Here is a 26,492-nt window from a genome sequence, read left to right as displayed (position 1 = left end):
GTCAGCGGCGCTTGAGATGGCTTGGCCATGTGAGCCGCATGGAAGATGGCAGGATCCCCAAAGACACATTGTACAGCGAGCTCGCCACTGGTATCAGACCCACCGGCCGTCCAAGTCTCCGCTTTAAAGAAGTCTGCAAACGCGACATGAAATCCTGTGACATTGATCACAAGTCGTGGGAGTCAGTTGCCAGCGTTCGCCAGAGCTGGCGGGCAGCCATAAAGACAGGGCTAAAATGTGGTGAGTCGAAGAGACTTAGTAGTTGGCAGGAAAAAAGACAGAGGTGCAAGGGGAGAGCCAACTGTGTAACAGCCCCGACAAACAAATTTCTCTGCAGCACCTGTGGAAGAGTCTGTCACTCTAGAATTGGCCTTTATAGCCACTCCAGGCGCTGCTTCACAAACCACTGACCACCTCCAGGTGCGTATCCATTGTCTCTCGAGATAAGGAGGCCCAAAAGAAAAAAAGAAAGAACTTCATAGGAGGGAAATCAGATGAAACTGACACCAAACCAAAGAAGGAGACACTAGGACAGGTGACCAACAGCTTAGTCAAAGAGGTAGGTTTTACGAACCATGTTAAAAGAGGAAAGGGAAGTAGAGAGGAGAGGTTTAGAGAGAGAATTCCAGAACTTAAGAACTAGAAGCTGAAGGCACGAACTTCAATGGTGCAGCGAAGGAAGTCAGGAATGCTCAAGATGCCAGAACAGGAACAGCGCAGAGTTCCTGAGGGTTGTAGGGCTGGGGGAAGTCATCGAAATAGCGAGGAGTGAGACAATGGAGGAATTTGAACACGGGGATGAAATATTAAATCTGAGGCATAAGTGAACTGGGAACCAATATAGGTCAGCGAACACGGGCTGATGGGCTAATGGAACTTGGTGCGAGTTAAGATACAGACAGCAGAGTTTTGGATGAGCTCAAGTTTATGGAGGGTAGAAGATGGGTGGCCAGGAGAGCATTGGACTAATTGGTAATAATTGGTAACAACAGCATGGATGATGGTTTCAGCAGATGAAGGGTTCAGACTGGGGCAGAGATGGGTGATGTTGTGGAGGTGGAAGCATGCAGTCTTAGTGATAGAGAGGACATGGGGTCAAACGTTCAACTCAGAAACAAACAGGCCACCCCACTCTCCACTCACAGCTTTGACCCTCATGAGTTAATGGACAGACTGATCCCTCATGTAGTGGGACTTCCATACATGCGATCCTGATTATATGATACAATACATGTAAAAGAACTTCCAGTTTTGTCTCTTTTCTCTCTCAACACGAGGAAGCAGGAGTATGCCAGTATGCACAAGGGCAGTGGGAGCACTCGCAGAAAGTCAGCACAGACATGGTGGGCCGAACAGCCTCCTTCTGTGTTGCAACTGTTCTATGATTCACTCCTTTAAATCTACTGACAGAAATAAAGAGAGAGAAAAAAAGCAGACACAGCAAAACACAGAAGGAAGATCAGAGCAAGGAGGAGAGAATACATTAATGTCACTTGGCCATTCTTTGTGCTTTGTGATGGATGCAGCCTGGCGTTTTAGTTCGGATGTGAGGAGACATCTCAAGCAGATGGTTCAAACCTCCCACCCAGGATTTGTCCAGAGTTGACAGCTCTGTTAATAGACTTAAGTGACCTTTACTGTGGTTCAAGGTTCACCAAAACTTGGCCATCATTGCATTTCTCCAAAAAGGCAGTGGAATTAAATTAAAGTTTCGATAATCCAAATGGAAGCCCAAAAAGTCTTTGTGGAAGCGCAGTGTGGAGAGAACTGCTGTGGTATCCATGTGCATTGCCATTAACAACTTATTCATAAAGAACATATTTATGTTGTTGCTACACATCACAACACCAGCAACTATCCCTCAAGTACCTGTATCTGGTATGGAAAACTGGAAAATCTCATCATCAGCCACAATACACAAACCATTAAACTGTATCAATAGATGTTTATTTTAATTCCAGTCAATGCTGTCAGTGCTTTCCTCTGTTCACTGTTAATAGTAATGTTATGTCAGTTTGGCTCAGTTAGTACAGCTCTTACCTCAGAAGGCTGTGAGTTCAAGCCCAAACCCTGAGAATTGAGCAGTTAATCTAGCGCTGACATATGAGCGCTAACACTGAGGGCATGTTGGAGATGTGGCCAAGTGTTTCTACATTGGGTGCAATTGGCAGTCCGAACAGAAAATGAGCAAGTTTTAAGTTTTTTTACTTAAGTTTCCACTCTAACATATTTGCATATCTCTGAACTTAAAATCTGCCATGAACCAATGCAATTAGACGTTTAGAATGTATTTTTTTAAAAATTGTATTAACAAATATTACTTGCTATATTTAAGAATAATAACCTGTTGCAGTTTTAATACAGCTGTAAACAGTTTATCATAAAAATATGCATTTTTAATCCGTGTCTAGTCCACCACCTGTAAGTTATCCAATTATTAATAACTAAAAATGACTTTAAAAAGCTATACCAAACCATTTGCTAATTATATTGGTGTATAGCAATCAATCAATCAGTCTCTTAGTAAATTAAAAAAGATATATTTAAACGTTTGTAAAACATGCCAATTACTGCCCTTGCAGCTAATAAAAAAAGCTTAACTTTAAGAGTTTCCTTGAAGGTGTGTGCGTGCATAAGACCAGTTTTGTAGGCGGGGCCAGCTTCTAGTGCAATGGTTTTTAAACTGGCGTAATAAATTTGGAAAATCAATTTGTGCTGGATGTAATTTGTACTGGAAATTCCACCATCTTTTGCACTGGTGTGGCAGATTTTGGGTGAATTGCGCTGAAAAAAAACACAGCACGACTCCTGCCTGCGGTCTTTCGATGAATTGTTAATCGGAGGCCCTGTCCGTTTAATCATGCGTCTAGAAATAAAAACCCATAGCTAGGGTTCCCAACTCTGGTGGATGTGCATTGGAGGATTCAGCAGATGAACCCCTGCCTCAAGCTACTCCGTCCCCACACTCCCGCCATTGGTCCGTCCTCCGGGCGCATTACCTTCCCGTGGCCAACTAGAAAGGGAACAGACTCTTCAAGGGCGAGATATCAACTCACTCAGAACTCATCCACTTATAGAGAGTTAAAATTGGGCCCTTTTGTTACCCGATTAATTGAATCTTAACTGTTGGTGGAACAGCCGCTTTCCCAGCTCCAATATTTTTATAACTAGCTAATGCAAGTGGTCAAAGAAAGTGTAATGACACAATTTTGTTTAATGCCTCTATGATTTTTCTCCATGGCTGCTCGCAGCTGTGCCCCGAAGATTAATTGTCAATTCCTGACGACTCCAGGGAAATCCCGGGAGGGTTGGCAACCCTATCCACAGCACTATTTGAAGAGCAGGGAGTTCCCCTGGTGCCCTGAAGCCAACATTCCTTTCTCAACCAACAGCACCAAAAGCAGATAACTGGTCGTTCATCTTGTTTGATGCCACATTTACCTACAAAACACTGACTGCACTTCTAAAGCAATTTATTGTTTGTGAGAAACTGTGGGATGCCCTGAGGATGTGATAAAGTGTCAGATAAATGGGTTCTTTCTAACTACAGCCACTAAAACTAGATGGATTGGAATGGGCTCACAGTGGTAATGAAGATGTAGAGTTAAGGTACACCCAAATATCGCTACCTCCTGGCTGCTGATAACAAAAGCTCACCACAGACAACATCCAAACTTTTTCCTGCTACATTTACAGAAAGATACTGCTCTTCCTCCATGTCAATGGTAAATGTTTTAGGGGAAAAAAGCATTTATGAATCACTCAGTTGCTAAGCGCACTCCCAGTGTGGCATTGAGCCAGATACCAGCACGGTCCCAGATTTGAAGCCTGGTCTTTGCTGAGTTAGCTGCTGCCAGACAGGACACCAATTAAGGTGCTATAATTAGCATTTTCTGTCTCTAGGCTTGAAGGGGAAGAATCCAAATCCGCGACCTCTACCACCAAGACGGACAAGGGCAGCAGACACATGGGAACACCATCACCTGCTAGTTCCCCTCCAAGCCAGACATCATCCTGACTGAAACTATAATCGCCATCTCTTCATTGTTGCTGGGTCAAAAAACCTGGAACTCCCTTCCTAACAGCAGATGGACTGCAGCAGTTCAAGAAGGTGGCTCACCACCACCTTTTCATGGGCAATTAGGGATTGGCAACAAATTCTGACCTTGCCAGCGACGCCCAGATCCCATGAAAGAATTAAAACAAATCAGCCAGGAACCTGTTCCTCTTGGAAGTGCAGATGTGTAGAAGATCACTGTGATGCTCTCCATGGAAAAATAGGCTGCCAGCACTCGCTGTCTGGGCTCACACAGAAAGAACAGCCAATTTGTGCGAGGTTGCAGGTGTTGCCCAGAGGCTGTGAACCTGAACCCCAGCAGGAACCAACCTCTTCATAAGAGGAAGGAGGGAGTGAGGAAACAGCCTGGCACATAATAACACACAGACAGTGTTCGGACGATTAATATCTGCAATCCCCTGCACACCAACTTTCAGGGAGGTTGCCCTAGTGGGTGGAGGGGCCCTGGGACAAGGGAAGTGTGAGGTGGCAAACTAACACTCTGCAGCATTGTGTCCCCTTCACACTGCCAACTTCATGAAAGGGGTTTAAGGGTAAGCTGTGGAGTGAATAACCTTGGAACCTTCTGCAAAAGACAACCTTGAAAATGCCCTTGCGTGAATCACTGGGTGCTGTCATCTATCGAACAGCACCACACAGAGTCATAACACCCATCTATAGACCAGACAACCCCGAAAATGTAGTTCAATGTGCCCTTAGGAAGCTGCGAGTTCACATCAAGAAACACATTTTTAATTAATATGCTGTTTAAAAAAAAATTAGAGGCACTATAACTAAGAGCTCTTAATACCTTCCCATAAAACACAAAATGTACTTCCAAAAGGGAAGCTAACTGGACAAATCACAATCTGCACATATCAATTTGTCATGGGCAGGTGCTACAATATGTGGAATTGAGTGGATTGGCCAGGTTGTAATCCAATCCATGAGCACACAGGAGATTTATCTGCTGCTTCAGTTACTTTCACAGTCGTGGATTATGTTTAACAGACAAGCATCAAAAATAGTCGCTGCAGTGAATTTATTCTTCCTTGGCAATATTCCTTCCTCCTCTTGTGGAAGCCTGAATCCTTGCTGGTGGATGGTTCTGTGGGCATGGCTTTATCCTCCTGTATCTCAATCAAGTCTGTCTCCCCAAACAGCAATTGTTTGCAGGCTATTCAGCTGTTGAAGGCATCACAGCCAGACCTGATCCTGTCCTCCGCTGATGTCCAAATGCACAAGTGCGCTTGTCTGGTAGAAGTCCCTGGAATGGGATTTGGGTGTGTACCCTGGCCAATATGTTTCGCTCCCTAAGTCAGGGTGCTGAGGCCAGTTTCAGTATCTGTACCATCTCTTCAGCATTTTCCTTTCAGAAATCAGCTCATAATGCATGATACCAGCATGTTTCCTATAAGTCATACATTTATAGGGAGAGAAATGGGCTGGGCAAGATTCAAAGACCCGAGAAAGCACAATTCAGAGAATGAGCCTGTATGTGTCTTCATTTTTAAAAAGTGATCACATTTTTCTCTCTCTCCTCTCTTCCTACCCACCCTTCCCTTGTGAGCCAGAGTCCAGGAAGGGTGGGTAGGAAGCTTTCATTTGCATTCTCTACTGAGTTGGCCAGTTTCAGCTGGGCAGTGGGAGAAGTGATGCAATTGGTTGCCTCTGTCTTCTTCCTCCCCTACTTACCAGCACCTGAACCAGGGCTGAGCGCATTGGATGTTGCCAGTCAGAAGTTCTTCCTTGTTCTCACATGTCCGCTGTGTTGAAATCAAACACTCCACTCATTACCTCCTACTCCAACTCACTCTTTCCCAAATCTCAACACTGGGGTACTCCTCCCCTCCTTTCAAACCTCCTTCCATCCCTAGTACAAGTGTTTACAAAGCTTGGCATTAACTAACCGCTGCTTGGTGGTTTACCTAGACTTCTTTTCTAAATTATTAGTGTCCAGATTTCAGGCCATGCCCCTTCATTTAGAGATCCCAGTGAAGCAAGTAAAGCTTTAGCAAGATGTCCCTGAAATAAACCGTTGAAAGAAGGGTTAACCACTGAAGATGAAGGCAACATTATGAGTCAGGCACCTTAAAGGAATTGATAGAGATATACATCACAGTTTTGATAGGGTCCAGGGTTGTTTTTTTTGAGGAAAGGGAGATGATGGCAAATTTGAAGGAGAGAGGGACAGTACCTGAGGAAAGAGAACCATTAATAATATCAGCTAACGTGGGAGCCAGGAAGGGAAGTTGGGTGGTCAGATCTGGTTGGATCACATTAAGGACGATTGAGTCTTGCTCTCACCTGTGAAAACTGCTCGCTATTCCAAGATCATCCTGGAATGCAAAGGTAACCCGTGGCTTCTTTTCTCTACTGCAAACCATTTTTGAAAACTCCTCTCCCCTGTCTCCTCCACCTTCACCTCCCCACCACAAACTCCATCCCTCTCAATGGCAACTGTGTGGGGTAGAACCAGACTGTTCACAACCTCAGTGTCATATTTGACCCCGAGATGAATTTTCAACCACATATCCACACCATCACTAAGACCGCCTATTTCCACCTCCATAACATTGCCTGACTCAGCTCATCTGCTGTTGAAACCCTCACCTATACCATTGTTACCTCCAGACTTGACTATTCTAATGCACTCCTGGCCAGCCTCCCACATCCTACCCTCTGTAAACTTGAGGTCATTCAAAACTCTGCTGCCCAAGTCCTAACTCGCACCAAATCCTGTTCCCCTATCACCTCTGTGCTCCCTGATCTACACTGGTTCCTAGTTAAGCAACAGCTCACAGAATCGTTACAGTGCAGAAGGACTGCTTAGACCCTAAGCTCCTCAGTTCTCTCCCTCGACCTCTCTGCTTCTTGACCTCGTTTTCCTCTTTTACAACACTCCTTAAAACCGACCTCATTGACCATCCTTTTGGTCAAATGCCCTAATATCTCCTTATGTGGCTCCGTGCCATATTTTGTTTTATAATGCCTCTGTGAAGTGAAGGAAAGGGAGGTTGGAGATGGGGATGTAGTTTTCAAGGGCGAAGGGGTTAAGGGTTTATTTTTGAGGAAAGGGGTGACGACGGTGGATTTGAAGGAGAGAGGAACAGAACCTGAGCAGAGAGAACCACTAACAGTATCAGTTAACATGGGGATCAGGAAGGGAAGTTGGGTGATCAGTAATTTAGTGGGAATAGGGTCAGGAGAGCAGGTAATATGTCTCATGGACAAGATGAGGGGGGATAGGAGAGAAACTAGAGAAAGATACAAGTTCAGGGCTGGGGCAGAGGGTACCCTTCGAGGAAGTTCGGCCTGGTGGGCTAGGGGAAGGGAGGGAAAGGTCAGAGGCAGCTGATCGGATGGCCTCAATCTTGGTGACAAAGAGATGCTCACACTTGCTGGAGGGGAGAGTGGAGAGACAGGGAGAGACTGTGCTGTCATCTCTGATGGGACTGTCCTGCCGATGGGACAGGACATACCCAGGTATGGTGATGGAAGAGTTTGGGTTATTGGTTGAGAAGTAGGATTCTGTGAGACAGCTCTCCCAATTTTGGCATGTTCCCAGATGTTAGTGAGGAGGACTTTGCAGGGCTGACTGGGCTGGTTATGCCTTTGTTGTGTCCAAATCCAGGTGGTTAGTGCAAATTTGTCATTATTATAGTTTGATGCAACTGAGTAGCTTGCTAGGCCATTTCAGTCACATAAAAACCAAATCGGGTATGGGCAGCAGATTTCCTTCCCTAAAGTGAACCAGATGGGTTTTTAATGACAATTCGACAGTTTCATGGCCACCATTACTGATATTAGCTTTTTATTCCAGATTAATTTAATTAATTGAATTTAAATTCTTCAGCTGCCATGGTGGGATTGAACTCATGTCTCTGAAGCATTAGTCCAGGCCTCTGAATTACTGGCCCAGTAACATGACCACTATGCTATGTACCCCTGTTATGTTTATGTATGAGAACATAAACTCAGTAATTCGATATCCACTACGACACATTATATCATAAAACTCCTCAGCCATGGGCAGGCAATATTAAACAGAAACAAAATCCTCCAGGCTGCATGAGGCCTGTTCCATTAAACAAAGCAGCATCACATCGATTAAATCAGATGCTCACTGACCCCGATCTGCTGGTGTCAGGATACAAGTGCAGATAATTGAGGACCATGAGCTTCGCCACTATTCTCAACACACAGGAGCCATGGCCAGTCAATGAACAGGGCTGCCAATCAATCAGGGCGTTTGGGCCTACCAGGTACGGTCTCTGGTATCTGAATGCACCCTGCAGAATCTCATCAGGCTGAGTTTGGTAGATTAGCTCAAGGTGCCATGAAGTGGGTATTCTCACCAAAGTTCAAGTATTTTGAAATGTGCCAAAGTGGGTAAAATATTGTACTATAAAATTGAGAGGGACATAGTGGAGCTGGTGTGTCACATGAATTTAAAAAGTTTGTTTGCTTCTATTCCACATTAGCAATATATGAAATCATCAAATTGTACCCTTATTAAAAAGTGCAATGCAAGTTCACATCATAAATTGCTCCAAATACCTCCTAATACATAATAAGTTCCCCGTTGTCTACTGTCACAGCGAGGTGCCACTCACAATGTTTATGAGGGTTGGGGAGGGTTGGTGGGAGTGGATAAAGTACCTTGGTCAACTTATATTAAATACCAGCTTTGATTTTTCTATGTGTTTGTAGTTCAGCAAAAGGCTGATGCCATGCAGATACTATTGCTATGGTAACAATTCAAACTGTTATTGTAATCAATTGAAATTTGCAAGACCGAGATCAATAAAGACTTTTGTTAGGTCAAGGTAGTAAAGGATATGGGACAAAAGTGGGTACATGGAGTTGAGATACAGTTCAGCTAATTAAATGGTGGAACAGGCTCAAGGGGTTGAATGGCCTACTCCTGTCCCTGCTGCACCGCTTGCAGTTGACCAACTGCTCACTGACATGCGATTGTTAACCTGCTCACAAATTGTCAGGCAGCTGTTGTGAATTCTGAGCTGTCTAATAGCTGTGCCACCTCCACCACCACCACCAAACCACCCCCCCACCCCCCGCCAACTTCCTTCGTCACAGTGGCAGTGAGATACTCTGCACTCAGGTAGGACATTATTAACAACGTCAACCACAGACATTCTCGTATTCAACTTGCTGCTTTGAGTGAAGGGAAGGAGGACCCCACTGTGGTGTCCAACTGTTTGCCTGACCCCATTTTACATAGTTTTATGTCTCAGTTAATGACTCCTGTTTCTGCTCAATCTGGTGCTGACTTTGAAATGCGTCAGGGATTGGAATGGGCAGGCAAGCACTTCAGATCAGGGTCAATCCAAACATTTCCAGTTGTTTTGAGTTTCCGCATCATAGCAATTTGACCTTGAAATGATCAATCCTTTCTTTCCAATTCCCGAAACTATGATTTTTTAAAAATCTGCTGTAACCCATTTATTTATGAATAAACTTCAATAAAAATAATACAATAAGCACTTACTACAAATGAGCTGTGAATTAATATTAACATATGGTGATTAAGTATATTTTTCACAGATTTAAATGCATGTCCAGTTGTCCTATAACATTCTTTGTTTACCTCAGCTATCTCCCATTTAATGTTTTACTGACAAATGATGTTGCTCACAGTAACTAACTGACTAACTTGCGAGGAGGAGAAACAAGTTTTACCTCTTAGTACGGTGAGTTTAGCCGTCGCAGTTACATCGTCAAGCGTGTTGGTCGCTTGGCACTCGTAAACCGCCTCATCCCGGGGTGTCCGCAAGGGCTGTATTCTCAGGACTGCTCCAGCACCATCATCAAACTCAATTACCTAAAAGAGGTAAAGAGGCCAAAGAAATTATGAGAGAGAAGGAGGCCAGTCATCCATTGCCCCTTCTCACTGGCCTACATTGGCTCGTGAGCTCTCAGTTCCTCTCCCTTATTGGAGGCTGCCTCTTACTCCAAGTGTGAAGCACCCTCAGATGGCTTCTATATGTTAAAGGCACTACATAAATGCAGTTTTGCTCCAGACAAAAAAGGGCTACATTTAATTATAACCACTGGAAGAGAAAGACTAAAAGTTGAGCTTGAGGCCGAACTAAAACCAAAATTAACATTATTCTCAAACTAATATACTGAAATCCACCAACACCTCAGTGAAATAGGACAACAAAACCAGTACAGTCCCACATTCCTTGATTCTCAAAATACATTTTGATGCTTTTCATTCCATAAATATGAAATGTTTCACCTCGAAGAAGGCTGGGCATTTCAAATCCCCTCCTCACTGTCTGATAATAAGGCCCCTCTGTTGTCGAGGAAGCCGTCCCAGAGCCTCCTCACCATGGAAGGACACAGTGCCGGGTCTCAGGCCATCCGAAGTGGAATTTCCTGGGTTTTTGAGGCACGTTGGACATTTACCAACTGGGCAATGCCACCGAACTATCGAGCAATAAGGAGACCTAGCACGGCAAGTAGGTGATGAGAAAAGTCAAAGAGACTTTTCAAAGAGACAGGGAACATTTTTGGATCTATCGGGCTGGATTTAATGGCCCCCTGATGGCAGGGTTGGAGGATGGGAGGCCCATAGAATTGGAATGGGTGGCAGGGGTGGAGGACGCGTTGTCGCCCCATTGCCAAGCAATTTTGCCGGACGCGGGTTAGGTCGACGACGACCTTCCTGCCCTGAAGCCCATTAACAGTTACTTAAGGGCCTCTTCCCGCTGCCACTCGGATCTAACCAGCAGTGGGGGGGGGGGGGGGGGCACCTCCGCCAAACGGGGAGGGCACCTTGTAAAACGAGGCACCCTCCCGCTGTGGGCTTCGGGGGTGGTGGGGGGGGGGGGGGGGGTGGGCGGTCCCTCCTTCGTGGGCAATCTATAGCCCATGGAGGACTCCTGCCAGCAAAACCACCATCACCATAGAACTACATCCCCCCCAAACTTCATGCTCACCCTCTCATCTCCGCCACCCATCCCACTTCGCCAGGGCATTTCCGGGCTGGCCCCCGCAACCCGGCCTCACTTAGTTGAGGTCCGGGGTTCCAAGGTTTTGAATGGTCTGTTGTAGGATGAGCTAAGTTCACTAATAACAACTTATATTTATATAGCACCTGTAAAACAAAATATGACACCGAGCTACATAAAGCGATATTAGGTCAGATGACCAAAACCTTAGTCAAAGAGGTAGGTTTTAAGGAGTGTCTTAAAGTAGGGAAGTGATGTAGAGAGGCGAGAGGTTTAGGGAGGGAATTCCAGAGCTTAGGGCCGAGGCAACTGAAGGCACAGCCACCAATGGTGGAGAGATTAAAATCAGGGATGCTCAAGAGGCCAGAACTGTTCAAGTCCAGCCATGCATCAGCTTGTGACTGTTTAACTAAATATACGGGACCAATAACTCCCTTCCCCCACTCCAAGTAGAATCAACCAAAACAATGCACTTCCACCACAGCAGAGCAGGCCCTACTCAATGGAGTTGACATTTCTGGCTCCATCCATCATTTAGGTCTTTGTATTGTTCTTGTCTGTGTTGGATTTCAACTTTAATCTAATGGATGATGGCTGGTGTTTTCTTTTGTCCTACCCCTCCCTCCAGGTTTCTACCCTCCTCTCAAGGTGCTGGTATATGTGGGGTACTGTAAGCAGTGGTCATTCTCCATGTTTCATCTGTGTGCCTCGATAGTGAGCCTTGGGGGTCTCACACATCTGAGTGAGAGTTTGCCCTCGACTCACATCCACACGAACACACCTTCATTAAGGGTTACTGCATAATGCTCATGAGAGAGCGCCTTAGCTCATTACTGCCCTCCACAGCCCAAGTTTAGTACTGCTACCACTCCCCTGGGTGATAACAGCCAGATTGTCAGTGTTGATCATTTCTGCGGGGATTTTCCCAATATTCCTCAGTAACTCTGACAGGAGATCAGCTGCAATCCTGAAGAAATGCAGTCAACAGAACAGGAGCAACAGCGACATGAGGAAAACCTTTTTCTAAGCAGCATGCGGTTAGGATCTGGAATGCACTGCCCGAAAGAGTGCTGGAGGCAGATTCAATCGAGGCTTTCAAAAGAGAAATGGATAATTATCTGAAGTGAAAATAATCTGCCGGGCTATGGTGAAAAGGTGGGGAAATGGGATTAGGTGAGTTGCTGGCATGGACACAACAGGCCGAATGGCCTCCCTTTGTGCTGTCACCATTCGGATTCTATAACAGATGATATGCCATTTCTATGGTGTTTCCACCAAAGTTACAGAGGGGAGGTGGGGAAATGTCAACACAGATTTTATCCTGGATATCAAGGGCTTAGCCACATCCTGGCACCATTATTAATTGCTTCATACCTATAAGTCCTAGAAATCAGCCAGCAGCCAGAACAGACAACATACCTCAAAACGCTGGGAGCTCACTCGCTTTCCTTTTTTGTTCCACGTAACTCGAGGTTTGGGGGATCCTGTTGCCTGACAGACAAATGACGCCACTCCTCCTGAAACGCCAATCTGGTCACTGGGAACTTTCATGAACTTTGGAGGAGCTGCAGGGAAAGAAAAGGGACATTTATCTGCAACAGGAAGGATTAGAACATGTCCAAAGTAAAACAAATCAGTCCAAAAATTGGTGATTTTAGTTTAGTTTAGTTTAGTTTAGAGATACAGCACTGAAACAGGCCCTTCGGCCCACCGAGTCTGTGCCGACCATCAACCACCCATTTATACTAATCCTACACTAATTCCATATTCCTACCACATCCCCACCTGTCCCTATATTCCCCTACCACCTACCTATACTAGGGGCAATTTTAGACCGACACTTCTCATGCTGCATTTAACTTGCATCATGACGAATATTGACAGCCCACAAAACAGCGCTGTTAAAACAGGCTAGATTATCCTGATGAAGCCATTTTCCGTGCCACCTCTGGAGGTAGTAGCCCCACAATGGCATTTTTTCAGGACATTAATGGCCCAGATTAGGCAAATGATGGGGGTTTCTCATACTGACTTTCTCCAGCCTGAGAAGGTGAGTGTGTTGCTGGGGGGAGAAGTGGGGTGAGGTGTTCCAGCAGAGGCGACCAGTGCCGCTGGGGCGCCAACTATGGGGTACAGGGTGCCTGATCAGGAGGGCCCCAGGCCGCAAGGAGGCTGCCAGGTATAACTGCGCAGCCTCCCCAGGTGAGTAAGCACCCATCCGTCACTGGCGGGAAGAGGCACTTAAAGGGCCACCAATTGGCCACAAAGGTCTCAACTGGCCTAAGTCTGGGCAGACCGCCTGCCACCTCCTCCACCACGGGTAAAATACCTGCAGGAGCAGGTAGGTGATGGTCACAGCATCCCCCGCCATCCCACCCGATTTCTCACACCCACCTCCCGGGGTGTGTGGGGGGAGTAAAATTCCAGCCAAAGTTTTCTGCATTATGGTGACTTTTACTAGTTCCCCTGGCCACAGGTCCCATAAACCTGTGTTAATCCGCCCCTGCTGCTGACACTCTCTCCAATAGGGTCCCCAAGCTGCCAAAATGGTCCTGGAACCTCTGGGAATTAAAGATTAATCTCCAGGACACTGCTGTGAGCCACCTTATAGGGTCATGAAAAAAAAATTCATTTTCTTTGCATGATTTAATTAATTAGTTATTAAAATATCAGCGATGTCTATTTGACAGACAGTCAAGAATCATTATCCGGCAAAGACAGTTCTCTTTCCAATTAGCGTGGGAAGGTGGGATGTCAGAAAGATGGACCCGTCAGGCAGAAGATTGGGGTTGGGCAGTTGGAGGCTGAAGGTCTTGCGATTCTTCTTCTTCTTTGGCCTCCTTGTCTCGAGAGACAATGGGTAAGCGCCTGGAGGTGGTCAGTGGTTTGTGAAGCAGCGCCTGGAGTGGCTATAAAGGCCAATACTAGAGTGACAGACTCTTCCACAGGCGCTGCAGATAACATTGGTTGTCGGGGCTGTTACACAGTTGGCTCTCCCCTTGCGCTTCTGTCTTTTTTAGAAAAAGGAAGCATACATAAGGTCTAGGCGGCTGAAGAAAGACGAAGCTTTGGAAGAATATCGGGAATGTAGGACCAATCTGAAACAAGGAATTAAGAGGGCTAAAAGGGGTCATGAAATATCTTTAGCAAACAGGGTTAAGGAAAATCCCAAAGCCTTTTATTCAGATATAAGGAGCAAGAGGGTAACTAGAGAAAGGATTGGCCCACTCAAGAACAAAGGAGGAAAGTTATGCTTGGACTCAGAGAAAATGGGTGAGATTCTAAACGAGTACTTTGCATCGGTATTCACCGAGGAGAGGGACATGACGGATGTTGAGGTTAGTGACAGATGTTTGATTACTCTAGGTCAAGTCGGCAAAAGGAGGGAGGAAGTGTTGGATATTCTAAAAGGCATTAAGGTGGACAAGTCCTCAGGTCCGGATGGGATCTATCCCAGGTTACTGAGGGAAGCGAGAGAGGAAATAGCTGGGGCCTTAACAGATATCTTTGCAGCATCCTTAAACACGGGTGAGGTCCCGGAGGACTGGAGAATTGCTAATGTTGTCCCCTTGTTTAAGAAGGGTAGCAGGGATAATCCAGGTAATTATAGACCGGTGAGCCTGACGTCAGTGGTAGGGAAGCTGCTGGAGAAGATACTGAGGGATAGGATCTATTCCCATTTGGAAGAAAATGGGCTTATCAGTGATAGGCAACATGGTTTTGTGCAGGGAAGGTCATGTCTTACCAACTTAATAGAATTCTTTGAGGAAGTGACAAAGTTGATTGATGAGGGAAGGGCTGTAGATGTCATATACATGGACTTCAGTAAGGCGTTTGATAAGGTTCCCCATGGTAGGCTGATGGAGAAAGTGAAGTCGCATGGGATCCAGGGTGTACTAGCTAGATGGATAAAGAACTGGCTGGGCAACAGGAGACAGAGAGTAGCAGTGGAAGGGAGTTTCTCAAAATGGAGACGAGTGACCAGTGGTGTTCCACAGGGATCCGTGCTGTGACCACTGTTGTTTGTGATATACATAAATGATTTGGAGGAAAGTATAGGTGGTCTGATTAGCAAGTTTGCAGATGACACTAAGATTGGTGGAGTAGCAGATACTGAAGGGGACTGTCAGAGAATACAGCAGAATATAGATAGATTGGAGAGTTGGGCAGAGAAATGGCAGATGGAGTTCAATCAGGGTAAATGCGAGGTGATGCATTTTGGAAGATCCAATTCAAGAGTGAACTATACAGTAAATGGAAAAGTCCTGGGGAAAATTGATGTACAGAGAGATTTGGGTGTTCAGGTCCATTGTTCCCTGAAGGTGGCAACGCAAGTCAATAGAGTGGTCAAGAAGGCATACGGCATGCTTTCCTTCATCGGACGGGGTATTGAGTACAAGGGTTGGCAGGTCATGTTACAGTTGTATAGGACTTTGGTTCGGCCACATTTGGAATACTGCGTGCAGTTCTGGTCGCCACATTACCAAAAGGATGTGGATGCTTTGGAGAGGGTGCAGAGGAGGTTCACCAGGATGTTGCCTGGTATGGAGGGCGCTAGCTATGAAGAGAGGTTGAGTAGATTAGGATTATTTTCATTAGAAAGGCGGAGGTTGAGGGGGGACCTGATTGAGGTGTACAAAATCATGAGAGGTATAGACAGGGTGGATAGCAAGAAGCTTTTTCCCCAGAGTGGGGGATTCAAATACTAGGGGTCACGAGTTCAAAGTGAGAGGGGAAAAGTTTAGGGGGGATATGCGTGGAAAGTTCTTTACGCAGAGGGTGGTGGGTGCCTGGAACGCGTTGCCAGCGGAGGTGGTAGATGCGAACACGATAGCGTCTTTTAAGATGTATCTAGACAGATACATGAATGGGCAGGAAGCAAAGAGATACAGACCCTTAGAAAATAGGCGACATGTTCAGGTAGAGGATCTGGATTGGCGCATGCTTGGAAGGCCGAAGGGCCTGTTCCTGTGCTGTAATTTTCTTTTGTTCTTTGTACTGCCAACTGCTAAGTCTCTTCGACTCGCCACACTTTAGCCCCGCCTTTATGGCTGCCAACCAGCTCTGGCGATCGCTTGCAACTGACTCCCACGACTTGTGATCAATGTCACAGGACTTCATGTCGCGTTTGCAGACGTCTTTAAAGCGGAGACATGGACGGCCGGTGGGTCTGATACCAGTGACAAGCTCGCTGTACAATGTGTCCTTGGGGTTCCTGCCATCTTCCATGCGGCTCACATGGCCAAGCCATCTCGAGCGCCGCTGGCTCAGTAGGGTGTATAAGCTGGGGATGTTGGCCGTCTCGAGGACTTCTGTGTTGGAGCTACGGTCCTGCCACCTGATGCCAAGGATTCTCCGGAGGCAGTGAAGATGGAATGAATTGAGACGTCGCTCTTGGCTGACGTACATTGTCCAGGCCTCACTGCCGTAGAGCAAGGTACTGAGGACACTCGATCTTTTGTGTTCCATGTCTCTTGGCCAGTTTGGACATAGCAGTGGAAGCCTTTCCCATGCGCTTGTTGATTTCTGCATTGGGAGACAGGTTACTGGTGATAGTTGAGCCTAGGTAGGTGAACTCTTGAACCACTTCCAGAGTGTGGTCGCCAATATTGATGAATGGAGCATTTCTGACGTCCTGTCCCATGATGTTCTTTTTCTTGAGGCTGATGATTAGGCCAAATTCGTTGCAGGCAGCCGCAATCCTGTCCATGAGTCTCTGCAGACACTCTTCAGTGTGAGATGTTAATGCAGCACCGTCAGCAAAGAGGAGTTCCCTGATGAGGACATTCCGTACTTTGGTCTTCGCTCTTAGACAGACAAGGTTGAACAACCTGCCACCAGGTCTTGTGTGGAGGAAAATTCCTTCTTCTGAAGACGGACGCATGTGAAAGCAGCCGGGAGAAGAAGATCCCAAACAGTGTAGGTGCGAGAACACAGCCCTGTTTCACGCCACTCAGGATAGGAAAGGGGTCTGATGAGGCGCCGCTATGCTGAATTGTGCCTTTCATATGGTCATGGAATGAGGTGATGATACTTAGTAGCTTTGGTGGACATCCGATCTTTTCTAGTAGTCTGAAGAGACCACGTCTGCTGACAAGATCAAAGGCTTTGGTGAGATCAATGAAAGCAACGTACGGGGCATCTGTTGTTCACGGCATTTCTCCTTTAGCTGGCGAAGGGAGAACAGCATGTCAATGGTGGATCTCTCTGCTCGAAAGCCACACTGTGCCTCAGGGTAGACGCGCTCAACCAGCTTCTGGAGCCTGTTTAAAGCGACTCGAGCGAAGACTTTCCCTACTATGCCGAGCAGGGAGATTCCACGGTGGTTGTTGCAGTCACCGCGGTGACCCTTGTTCTTATACAGGGTGATGATATTGGCATTGCGCATGTCCTGTGGTACTGCTCTCTCGTCCCAGCACAGGCAAAGCAGTTCGTAGAGTGCTGAAAGTATAGCAGGCTTGGCACTCTTGATTATTTCAGGGGTAATGCCGTCCTTCCCAGGAGCTTTTCCGCTGGCTAGAGAATCAATGGCATCACTGACTTCTGATTTTGTTGGCTGTCCGTCCAGCTCGTCCATGACTGGCAGAGGCTGGGCTGCATTGAGGGCGGTGTCAGTGTCAACATTTTCCCTGGAGTACAGTTCTAGGTAATGCTCCACCCAGCAGTCCATTTGCTTGCATGTCTCAGTGATTGTGTCCCCTGATTTAGATTTGAGGGGGGCGATCTTCTTGATGGTTGGCCCAAAAGCTCTCTCAATGCCATCATACATTCCTCTGATGTTTCCAGTGTCAGAAGCCAGCTGAATATGACTGCATAGGTGTTGCCAGTAGTCATTTGCGCAGCGCCTGGGTGTTCTTTGTCCAGCACTTCTGGCTGCTTTAAATGCTGCGGATGTTAACTCACTGGGGGCTTTCTTGTACTTCAACAGTGCAATGCGCTTAGCGGCTATGACAGGTTCCAGCTCTTCAAAGTGAGATTGAAACCAGTCTACATTCCGCTTCACATGTTTGCCATAGGCGGCCATTACTGAGTCATAGATGGTGTCTCTGATGTGGGCCCACTTGGTCTCTACATCCCCTGTAGGAGTGTTTTGAAGGGCTTTTTCAAGTGAATTTAGAAACCAATGTAACAGCTGTGGATGAGAGATTCTGCTAGTGTTGATGCGCGGGCGGCCCTTCTGCTTGGAGTGATACAGCTTCTTTGGTTTGAGTCTAACCTCGCTGCACACCAGGGAGTGGTCGGTGTCGCAGTCCACACTGTGGAAGCTGCACGTGATTAAACCTCTAGGAAGAGGTCCATCCAGAGTTGGCAACCCTATCCGCACATGAATTAAGGGCATTGAGTCAACACACGACTGATCTGTAAGCATCAGTGTGAAGGAGGACAATGACAGGATGTTGAACTTTCTCACATTGAGAAACACTTCCAGGTTAAGGTTAACTCTTTCTCTCCCCACAGATGCTACCTGACCTGTTGCGTATTCCCAGCATTTTCTGTTATCATTCCAGGTTAAGCATTAGCATGAGTCAGACATCGTGCCTGACAAGTTAAAAGAGTGCCTTCACCCATCCCCCATCCCAGTACAGATTACCTGTGCTGTCAGAAAAGCATCTCCTGAGATTTACTGAGCTTTCTGGCAGAGTTTGTTGAAGGTTGGCAATTTCAGCAATTTAAACAACAAGTTTTCAAGAGAAATCAATGAAGCCTGAAGAATTATTGGGAGCCTCAGGCTACCTGTTCTAAAACAAAAGCTAGCAGAGCAGACATTCCTAAGCTTACCATGCTCATAATTTACCCTCATTCGACATAACGCTGAAGGAGTCTCTCAGAACAGTCAACGTACTTTAGGTGGACCAAGGCAATAAGGTGGGAAGCATAACTTTAGCCAGGAGTGGCAACCTCTTTATATTTGTGCTACAACCGTAACCTTTCCTTTCTCAAGGGATTTGCCAAACCCAGAAGTTTCAGAGTCAGCATGAAATCAGGAACAAGAACAAAGAACAGTACAGCACAGGAACAGGCCATTCGGCCCTCCAAGCCTGCGCCGATTTTGATGCCTGCCTAAACTAACACCTTCTGCACTTCCGGGGCCCATATCCCTCTATTCCCTTCTTATTCATATATTTGTCAAGATGTCTCTTAAACGTCGCTATCGTATCTGCTTCCACCACCTCCCCTTGCAGCAAGTTCCAGGCACTCACCACCTCTGTGTAAAAGACTTGCCTCGCACATCCCCTCTAAACTTTGCCCCTCGCACCTTAAACCTATGTCCCCCAGTAACTGACTCTTCCACCCTGGGAAAAAGCTTCTGACTATCCACTCTGTCCATGCCGCTCATAACTTTGTAAACCTCTATCATGTCGCCCCTCCACCTCCGTCGTTCCAGTGAAAACAAACCGAGTTTTTCCAACCTCTACTCATAGCTAATGTCCTCCAGACCAGGCAACATCCTGGTAAACCTCCTCTGTACCCTCTCCAAAGCCTCCACGTCCTTCTGGTAGTGTGGCGACCAGAATTGCACGCAATATTCTCAGTGTGGCCTAACTAAGGTTCTGTACAGCTGCAACATGACTTGCCAATTTTTATACTCTATGCCCAACCGATGAAGGCAAGCATGCCGTATGCCTTCTTGACTACCTTATCCACCTGCATTGCCACTTTCAGTGACCTGTGGACCTGTACGTCCAGATCTCTCTGCCTGTCAATACTCCTAAGGGTTCTGCCATTTACTGTATACCTCCCACCTGCATTAGACCTTCCAAAATGCATTACCTCACATTTGTCCGGATTAAACTCCATCTGCCATTTCTCTGCCCAAGTCTCCAACTGATCTATATCCTGCTGTATCCTCTGACAATCCTCATCATTATCCGCAACTCCACCAACCTTTGTGTCGTCCGCAAACTTACTAATCAGACCAGCTACATTTTCCTCCAAATCATTTCTATATACTACAAACAGCAAAGGTCCGAGCACTGATCCCTGCGGAACACCACTAGTCACATTCGTCCATTCAGAAAAACACGCATCCACTGATACCCTCTGTCTTCTATGACTGAGCCAGTTCTGTATCCATCTTGCCAGCTCACCTCTGATCCCGTGTGACTTCACCTTTTGTACCAGTCTGCCATGTGGGACCTTGTCAAAAGCTTTACTAAAGTCCATATAGATAACATCAACTGCCCTTCCTTCATCAATCATCTTCGTCACTTCCTCAAAAAACTCAATCAAATTAGTAAGACACGACCTCCCCTTCACAAAACCATGCTGTCTCGCTAATAAGTTCGTTTGTTTCCAAATGGGAGTAAATCCTGTCCCGAATAATCCTCTCTAATATTTTCCCTACCACTGACGTAAGGCTCACCGGCCTATAATTTCCTGGATTATCCTTGCCACCCTTCTTAAACAAAGACACAACATTGGCTATTCTCCAGTCCTCTGGAACCTCACCTGTAGTCAATGAGGATGCAAAGATTTCTGTCAAGGCCCCAACAACATGGCCAATTCCTTATTTCGGAGTTAAGAATCCATCATTTAACTTCACGCAGCCTTTGTCACTTCACCCACCTCATCCCATTTGCAGTGGAGAACCAGGTATCCCTGATGGACGACTGAAACAGACACTTTGTATACTACCGAGCTGTGGAGACCAGAAGGTTCCATGTTGATGGTATGTGGTGCAATGGCTGGTTGCGGAGGCATTGGTGGGGAGCGTGACTGTTGTCCATAACAGCTGGTGTTCCCGACTGCTGCCTGGTGACCCCTGTTGGAAAACGCACGCGTGCCCGCTGATGACAGAGTCGGGCACAGCTGGTTGTGATGCTGTCTACGCTCACATAGAAAGAACCGTCATAAAGAAGAAAGACTTGCATTTATACAGTGCCTTTCACAGCCTCAGGATGCCTGAACGCACTCTACAGCGAATTAAGTACTTCGGAAGTATAGTCACTGTTGTAATGTAGGCAACACAGCAGCCAAATTGCACCAAGCCAGAGTCCACAAACAGCAAGGTAATAATAACCAGATAATCTGTTTGAATGAGGGATTTAGTTTGGGGGCAACTCAGGGGAAACTCCCCTGCTCTTCCTTAAAATTGTGCCATAGGATCTTTTACATCCAAAGGGCAGACAAAACTCTCGGTTTCAGGTCTCATCTGAAAGATGGCATCTCTGACAGCGCAGCACTCCCCCAAGTATTGCACTGAAGTGTCAGCCTAGATTTAATGCTCAAGTCTCTGGAGTGGGACTTTAACCCACAATCTTCTGGCTCAGAGGTGAGAGTACTAACTAAGCCACAGTTAACACCTGGCATTTGGTAGGACCATGTGCAGCCAGCACATGTGGAAGTAGCATGAGAGGAAGGGAATAGGAGGAGGGAGAGAGTAGAACCTGTCACTATTTACAGTCTCTCCCGACTAGAGTTTCTCAGCATTTAAAGTCAGGTGCCAGATTGCTACTTCCAGCAGCTTGAGGGAACCTTTTCCCTCCTGTCCACTCACTTACGGTGAGACAATGACAGCTGTTTTGCAATGTAACCTTTTCCTATTTACAAACAGACAGCAGGCAGCTTCTCAATGGAGCGGATTAACCTTTCATCATCCACTTCTTCTCATTTACAGGGAGAAAATGAACAGCCTGTCCCCCAAAGGAGCTTCTTTGCAGCTGCAGATAGATATTGAACGGCCAATTCTCAGCAAAGCCGCTCAAACACCCCTTCTCAAGTAGAGCTGCCAGTCTATTTCCAGCAACAAATAGCAGAGACTTGGCCCCAATAACAGCTAGCAGATTGTATGCCTCCATTAAATGCTGGTTTAGTCAGCAAGCCAGCCAGCCATCTTGTATGGATGCTGATCCAAGGGCTTATTGGCTGCACATGCTGGTAAGCTGGTAACGGAACTGGTTTCCCTGATGAGCCAGGCAAAATGATGAACCGTTGCCTCATTGCGTCAATCAGGCAGTAGGATGAATATGATTGGCCTCATTGCGTAAGTCATTGAGTGTGAAGAACATCAAGGATCACAGCAACAGCATGCTCCTTAACTAAAAGCTGCTTTGTAAAACTTCAAATAGGTTAAGCTTTGGAAATACTGGAGTAGCAAAGTGTGCCTTGGAATATAAGGATGTACTTTTGTGCTCAGTATTTGCACCACCCAAGGAGGGGTTTATTTCTTCCAATACCTCATTGATTCATGAGTTATTATAAAACTTCTTTGCTATTTTAATGCATGCAACAGGAAACCATTATTAAACATAAATAGGATAACCATGTGGAAAAGAGCAGACAAAAGAAAGTTTCTGTCAATGTATGGACTATTGAATCCCGTGGTGTGTCTCTAATCTCAGTTGAAGAATTTAAGAAAATCCAGTGAGGAAAGGCCATTCTGCCCATCAATCCTATGTTAACTAGGTAGCACGTGTGATGACACTATCATGGATTTCTCTCCCTTATCTCCTGTACTTTCGGGGACATCAGTTTCTTTTCCTGAATAAGAGGGGCAGCAGGGGAAGCACTGAGCAAAGTATCACATATCACCTGCACAGGTAGAAAGATTGAGGGAGTGCCCATTAGGGCCTTTCTCTCGTGGTTGCTTAAGTGTAGGAAGAAGAGTAGTGTCATCAAACCTGTTCCACTATTCAATTAGATCATGTATGTTAACTGCATTTACCCGCTTTGGCTCCGGAATCCTTTTAATCAATCTCAGTTTTGAGATTTTTCATTGACTTAGCCTCAACAGCTTTTTGGAGGAAGAGTATTCCAGATTTCCACCAGCCTTTGTACAAAGAAGTACTTCTTGACGTCACTCCTGAATGGTCTGACTCCAATAAGCAGACAGAGATACTAGCCTGTTGTATTATGTTTTTAAATGGAACTTAGAGATACCATATTGTCCCAGAGTTTCTCCAAGGTCTGCAATCTGAAATTCTGCACATGCAGCAAATGGAACCACACACCTAGTCAGTGCTGTGCATGGTTCCTAACAGCACTAGAGGTGGAATGAATGTGATTTTCAGCAGTCCAATCTATCACAAAGAAGGTAGTGCAGTAATTGTGTTCTGCCACTAGATGTCTTTAACACACTTTGTGGCATTGCTCACAAAGTAATCTGGGGACTGCAGCATTGTTGTAACATTTACTTGCTAAACTGGCCTGTCCCTTTAATGTCACTGCTCAACTAACACTGCGGAAGTAGTCGCAATAGGCAAACACAGGCCTCTTTGTCTAAAATCCTGAGGTAAATTTCTGGCTCCAGCTCAGAGGAGCCTAGCATACTAAGAATGATTGATTTTCTCTTTTGCTTTTAAGATTGTTTTACAATTGTAATAAAATGCGTGGACAGCCACTAGACACAAATACTTTATCAATTACTTTCTCTCGGTCATAAGGCAAGGAGTGGGGCTGTTCACTCATGATACCATAATGTTCAGCTCCATTCACATTTCCTTTGATAATGAAGCAGCCCATGCCAATATTTAGCAGGACCTGGATAGATCCAGGCTTAGGCTGCATCACAGTAGTGCCAGGTAATGTCCAACTGGCCAGCCATATCGCCCTAACGTTCAACACCATCAGCACTGCTGACTTCCCCACCATTGATAACTTGAGGTCATTATTCACCAGAAGCTTGACTGGGCCATCCATATCAATACCATGGATACAAGAGCAAGGCAGAGGCTGGGCATTCTGCAACAAGTAACTCACCTCCTGACCTCTCAGAGCCTATCATCTACAAGGCTCGTCAGGAGTGTGATGGAGTATTCATCACTCACCATGATGTGTACAACAGCAATAGTGTTCAAGAGCTCGACACCATCTTGGACACAGCAGATCGTTTGTTCAGCACCCCCGCTACTGGACTCGACCATGACCTGCTTCATCATTGGTGTATTGTGGTTACACAGTATGTACAATCTAAAGGGTGTACGAGAGCATCTCACCTAGGCTACATCAACAGCACCTCTCTCCTTTGCGACTTCTACCACCAAGGTCAAAAGCAGAAGTGGAGCACCTTCACCTCAAAATTCTAATCCAAATCATAAAACATCTTGACCTGGACATATATTCACTGTTCCTTCACTGTAAATGAATTAAAATGCTGGAATTTGCTACCTAAAACCATTGTGAAACCATCAGCACAAGGTCTGCAGCAGTTACTGGAGAAGGTCCACCACCACCTTCTCTGGGGTACTCAGGAGGGGCAATAAATGCAGCCTTACCAGCGTTGCCCACATCTCGAGAAGAAATGGAAATTAAAAATATATAATGTTGATTCTGACACTGTCAGAAAATGCATTATTTTATAAGGTCAGGATCATTATACCAAATGAAATACAATGTGTTATTCTCATGGCAAACTATAGGTGTGTCTTCATTTAAAGCTGCAAAGTCTATGTGATGCTAAGTAAAAAATTCATTCACAAGTCAATTAAGAGGCTACAGATATTCTGGCTGAAGAGTTTGCATATACAGTATATATATTCTAAATGGATACCTTTTTTTCTTTACACCTTTTTCCATGAAATGTGAAGCAAAAATTTGCATTTGATAGCAAACAATGCTGACATGTCACAGGAAGTGCGTGAATTTGTAAAGCTTTTATAATATTATCCGTGCAGATCTTCGTGTTGTTCACATTGGGTTGAAGGATATAATGTTTTATAACAATAGGGTGTTTATAACAAATGTGCTTGTGTGGAGAAGGTGCAACATGTTCAGGAAGTCCACAATATATGCAAGAGCTTTAATAAATTATAAATTGATAGAAAATAATAAAAAATGTAATATTTACTAATTGATATTTAGAGACAGCCATCAATATTTTATTGACCTTTAATTTGATGACGTCAACAGACTTTCTATTGATCCCTTCTGTAGGCTCAAATTGGAATATGCATTGTCTTCTGCAAGCTTCGAGACATGCCCAGATCCAACACTGGGGCAATGGAGAAGTGTACAGCCTAAAGCTGGCCAAACTGCATCCTTTCTGAAGGAGGAACTGTAACAGCATTAGTGACTGACTAAGGCTACATTTAGATATTATAGGAAATCTAGGCTTACATTACAGTGCAATACTGAGGGAGTGCCAGACTGTTGGAGGTGCTATCTTTCAGATGCGATGTTACCCAAGGCCGCGCCTGCCCTCTCAGGTGGACGTAAAAGATCCCATGGCATGATTTCACTGAAAAGCATGGGAGTTATCCCCATTGTGGCTGGCTAATATATATCCCTCAACCAACATCACTGAAAAAAAAAATGATCTGGTCATTATTATGTTGCTGTTTGTAGGGTGCTTGTGGTCTGCAAATTGACTGCTGTGCTTGTTACATTACAACAGTGGCTTAATTCAAAAGTACATCATTGGCTGTAAAGCTTTTTGAGGTGTCCTGAGGTCACAAAGGGCACTATATAAATGCAAAAACTTCCTTACTTTCTTTTTAATTAGTGCCTTTTATTAAGAAAATGTGCGAAAGGCCTGCAGCGGTGCTTATGGGCTCCCATGAAATTCTTTGCTTTAGCCGAAGCTTGTTTATACTATGGAGTGCAGCCAACAGCGGTTGAATGGGGCTCTGAGTCAGCGACAATTAATACTGTGCAAATGCTGCTCGGACCGAAACAGTAACCAGAAGAAATTCTCAGAACCTAATGGGCAGATTAAGGAGAAATCAATAAGAAATATGTATGCAAGAATCTACACAATACCAACCCACTGCTGATCAGTAAGACAACTGCAAACAAGCCTACAAAAGACATTTTAATCAGGGGAAAATCCTGCTAAGTAAATCTTACTTACATTTTTATTACTTCCTTTCCATTTACAGCAAAATGGTAGGATTGTGAGTGAGTTTAGTTAAAATACTTCTTACAGAGGACAGATTTTATTCCTCTGTCCTGTCGTTCCCATATGTAAACATTGCAGGGTTAGTGAGGGACTTGTGCCAGGTGCAAACAAAGCAGGTAATAAGTATTATTACCAGCCATCCTTAGGGACTACTTCTGATTGGTCAGAATGGTTTTAGAACCACTATGGGTGTGTTTATGAAGTGGAAATTCAGGTTAACATTTTGGGCGTAGACCCTTTGTCAAAACCCTTTACTGCGAGGGAAAGATGGTCATGAGAGATCTTTGGTCAAATGCCCAAACAGGTTCTTTGAAAAGTTGCAAAGGAGGTGAAATCTGTTGAAGATCATCTCATTGAAGTAAGAGGTGTTAAAAGAATAAAAATCAATGAATATGACCGAGAATGGGAATGAATTCCAAATAGAAAATTCTGGAAACACACAAGCTGCATCTGGAAAGAGAAAAGTAGGATAAACATAAGGATGCAGACCATCCTAGCCTTACTAGGTGTGTTGTAACGAGGGTACACACCAACCATGCCATCCTACTGCCTCCCCTGCCCCATCAGATGCTTAGATTCCCTCTGCGGATGCCTGGCCTCTGAGAAAATGAGAGACGTA

The 26,492-nt window shown here is 45.4% G+C and overlaps 1 protein-coding gene across 1 annotated transcript in view; it reads right to left on the bottom strand.

Annotated features, from left to right (window-relative positions):
- LOC137351760 (receptor-type tyrosine-protein phosphatase delta-like) overlaps positions 1-26,492 on the bottom strand; it is a 583,992-nt gene that overhangs the window by 322,540 nt on the left and 234,960 nt on the right. The window contains exons 3-4 of the mRNA XM_068016566.1: positions 12,457-12,602; positions 9,761-9,902 (exon numbers count right to left, since the gene is read on the bottom strand). Of these exons, the coding sequence (XP_067872667.1) occupies positions 9,761-9,902; positions 12,457-12,602 (288 nt within the window). The remainder of the gene's footprint in view (positions 1-9,760; positions 9,903-12,456; positions 12,603-26,492) is intronic.

This window comes from Heterodontus francisci, chromosome 36 (genome assembly GCF_036365525.1).
Source record: "Heterodontus francisci isolate sHetFra1 chromosome 36, sHetFra1.hap1, whole genome shotgun sequence".
Classification (NCBI taxonomy): Eukaryota; Metazoa; Chordata; class Chondrichthyes; order Heterodontiformes; family Heterodontidae; genus Heterodontus; species Heterodontus francisci.
The sequence above is the reverse complement of the archived record's forward strand: the minus strand, read 5'-3'. Positions and strand labels throughout refer to the sequence as shown.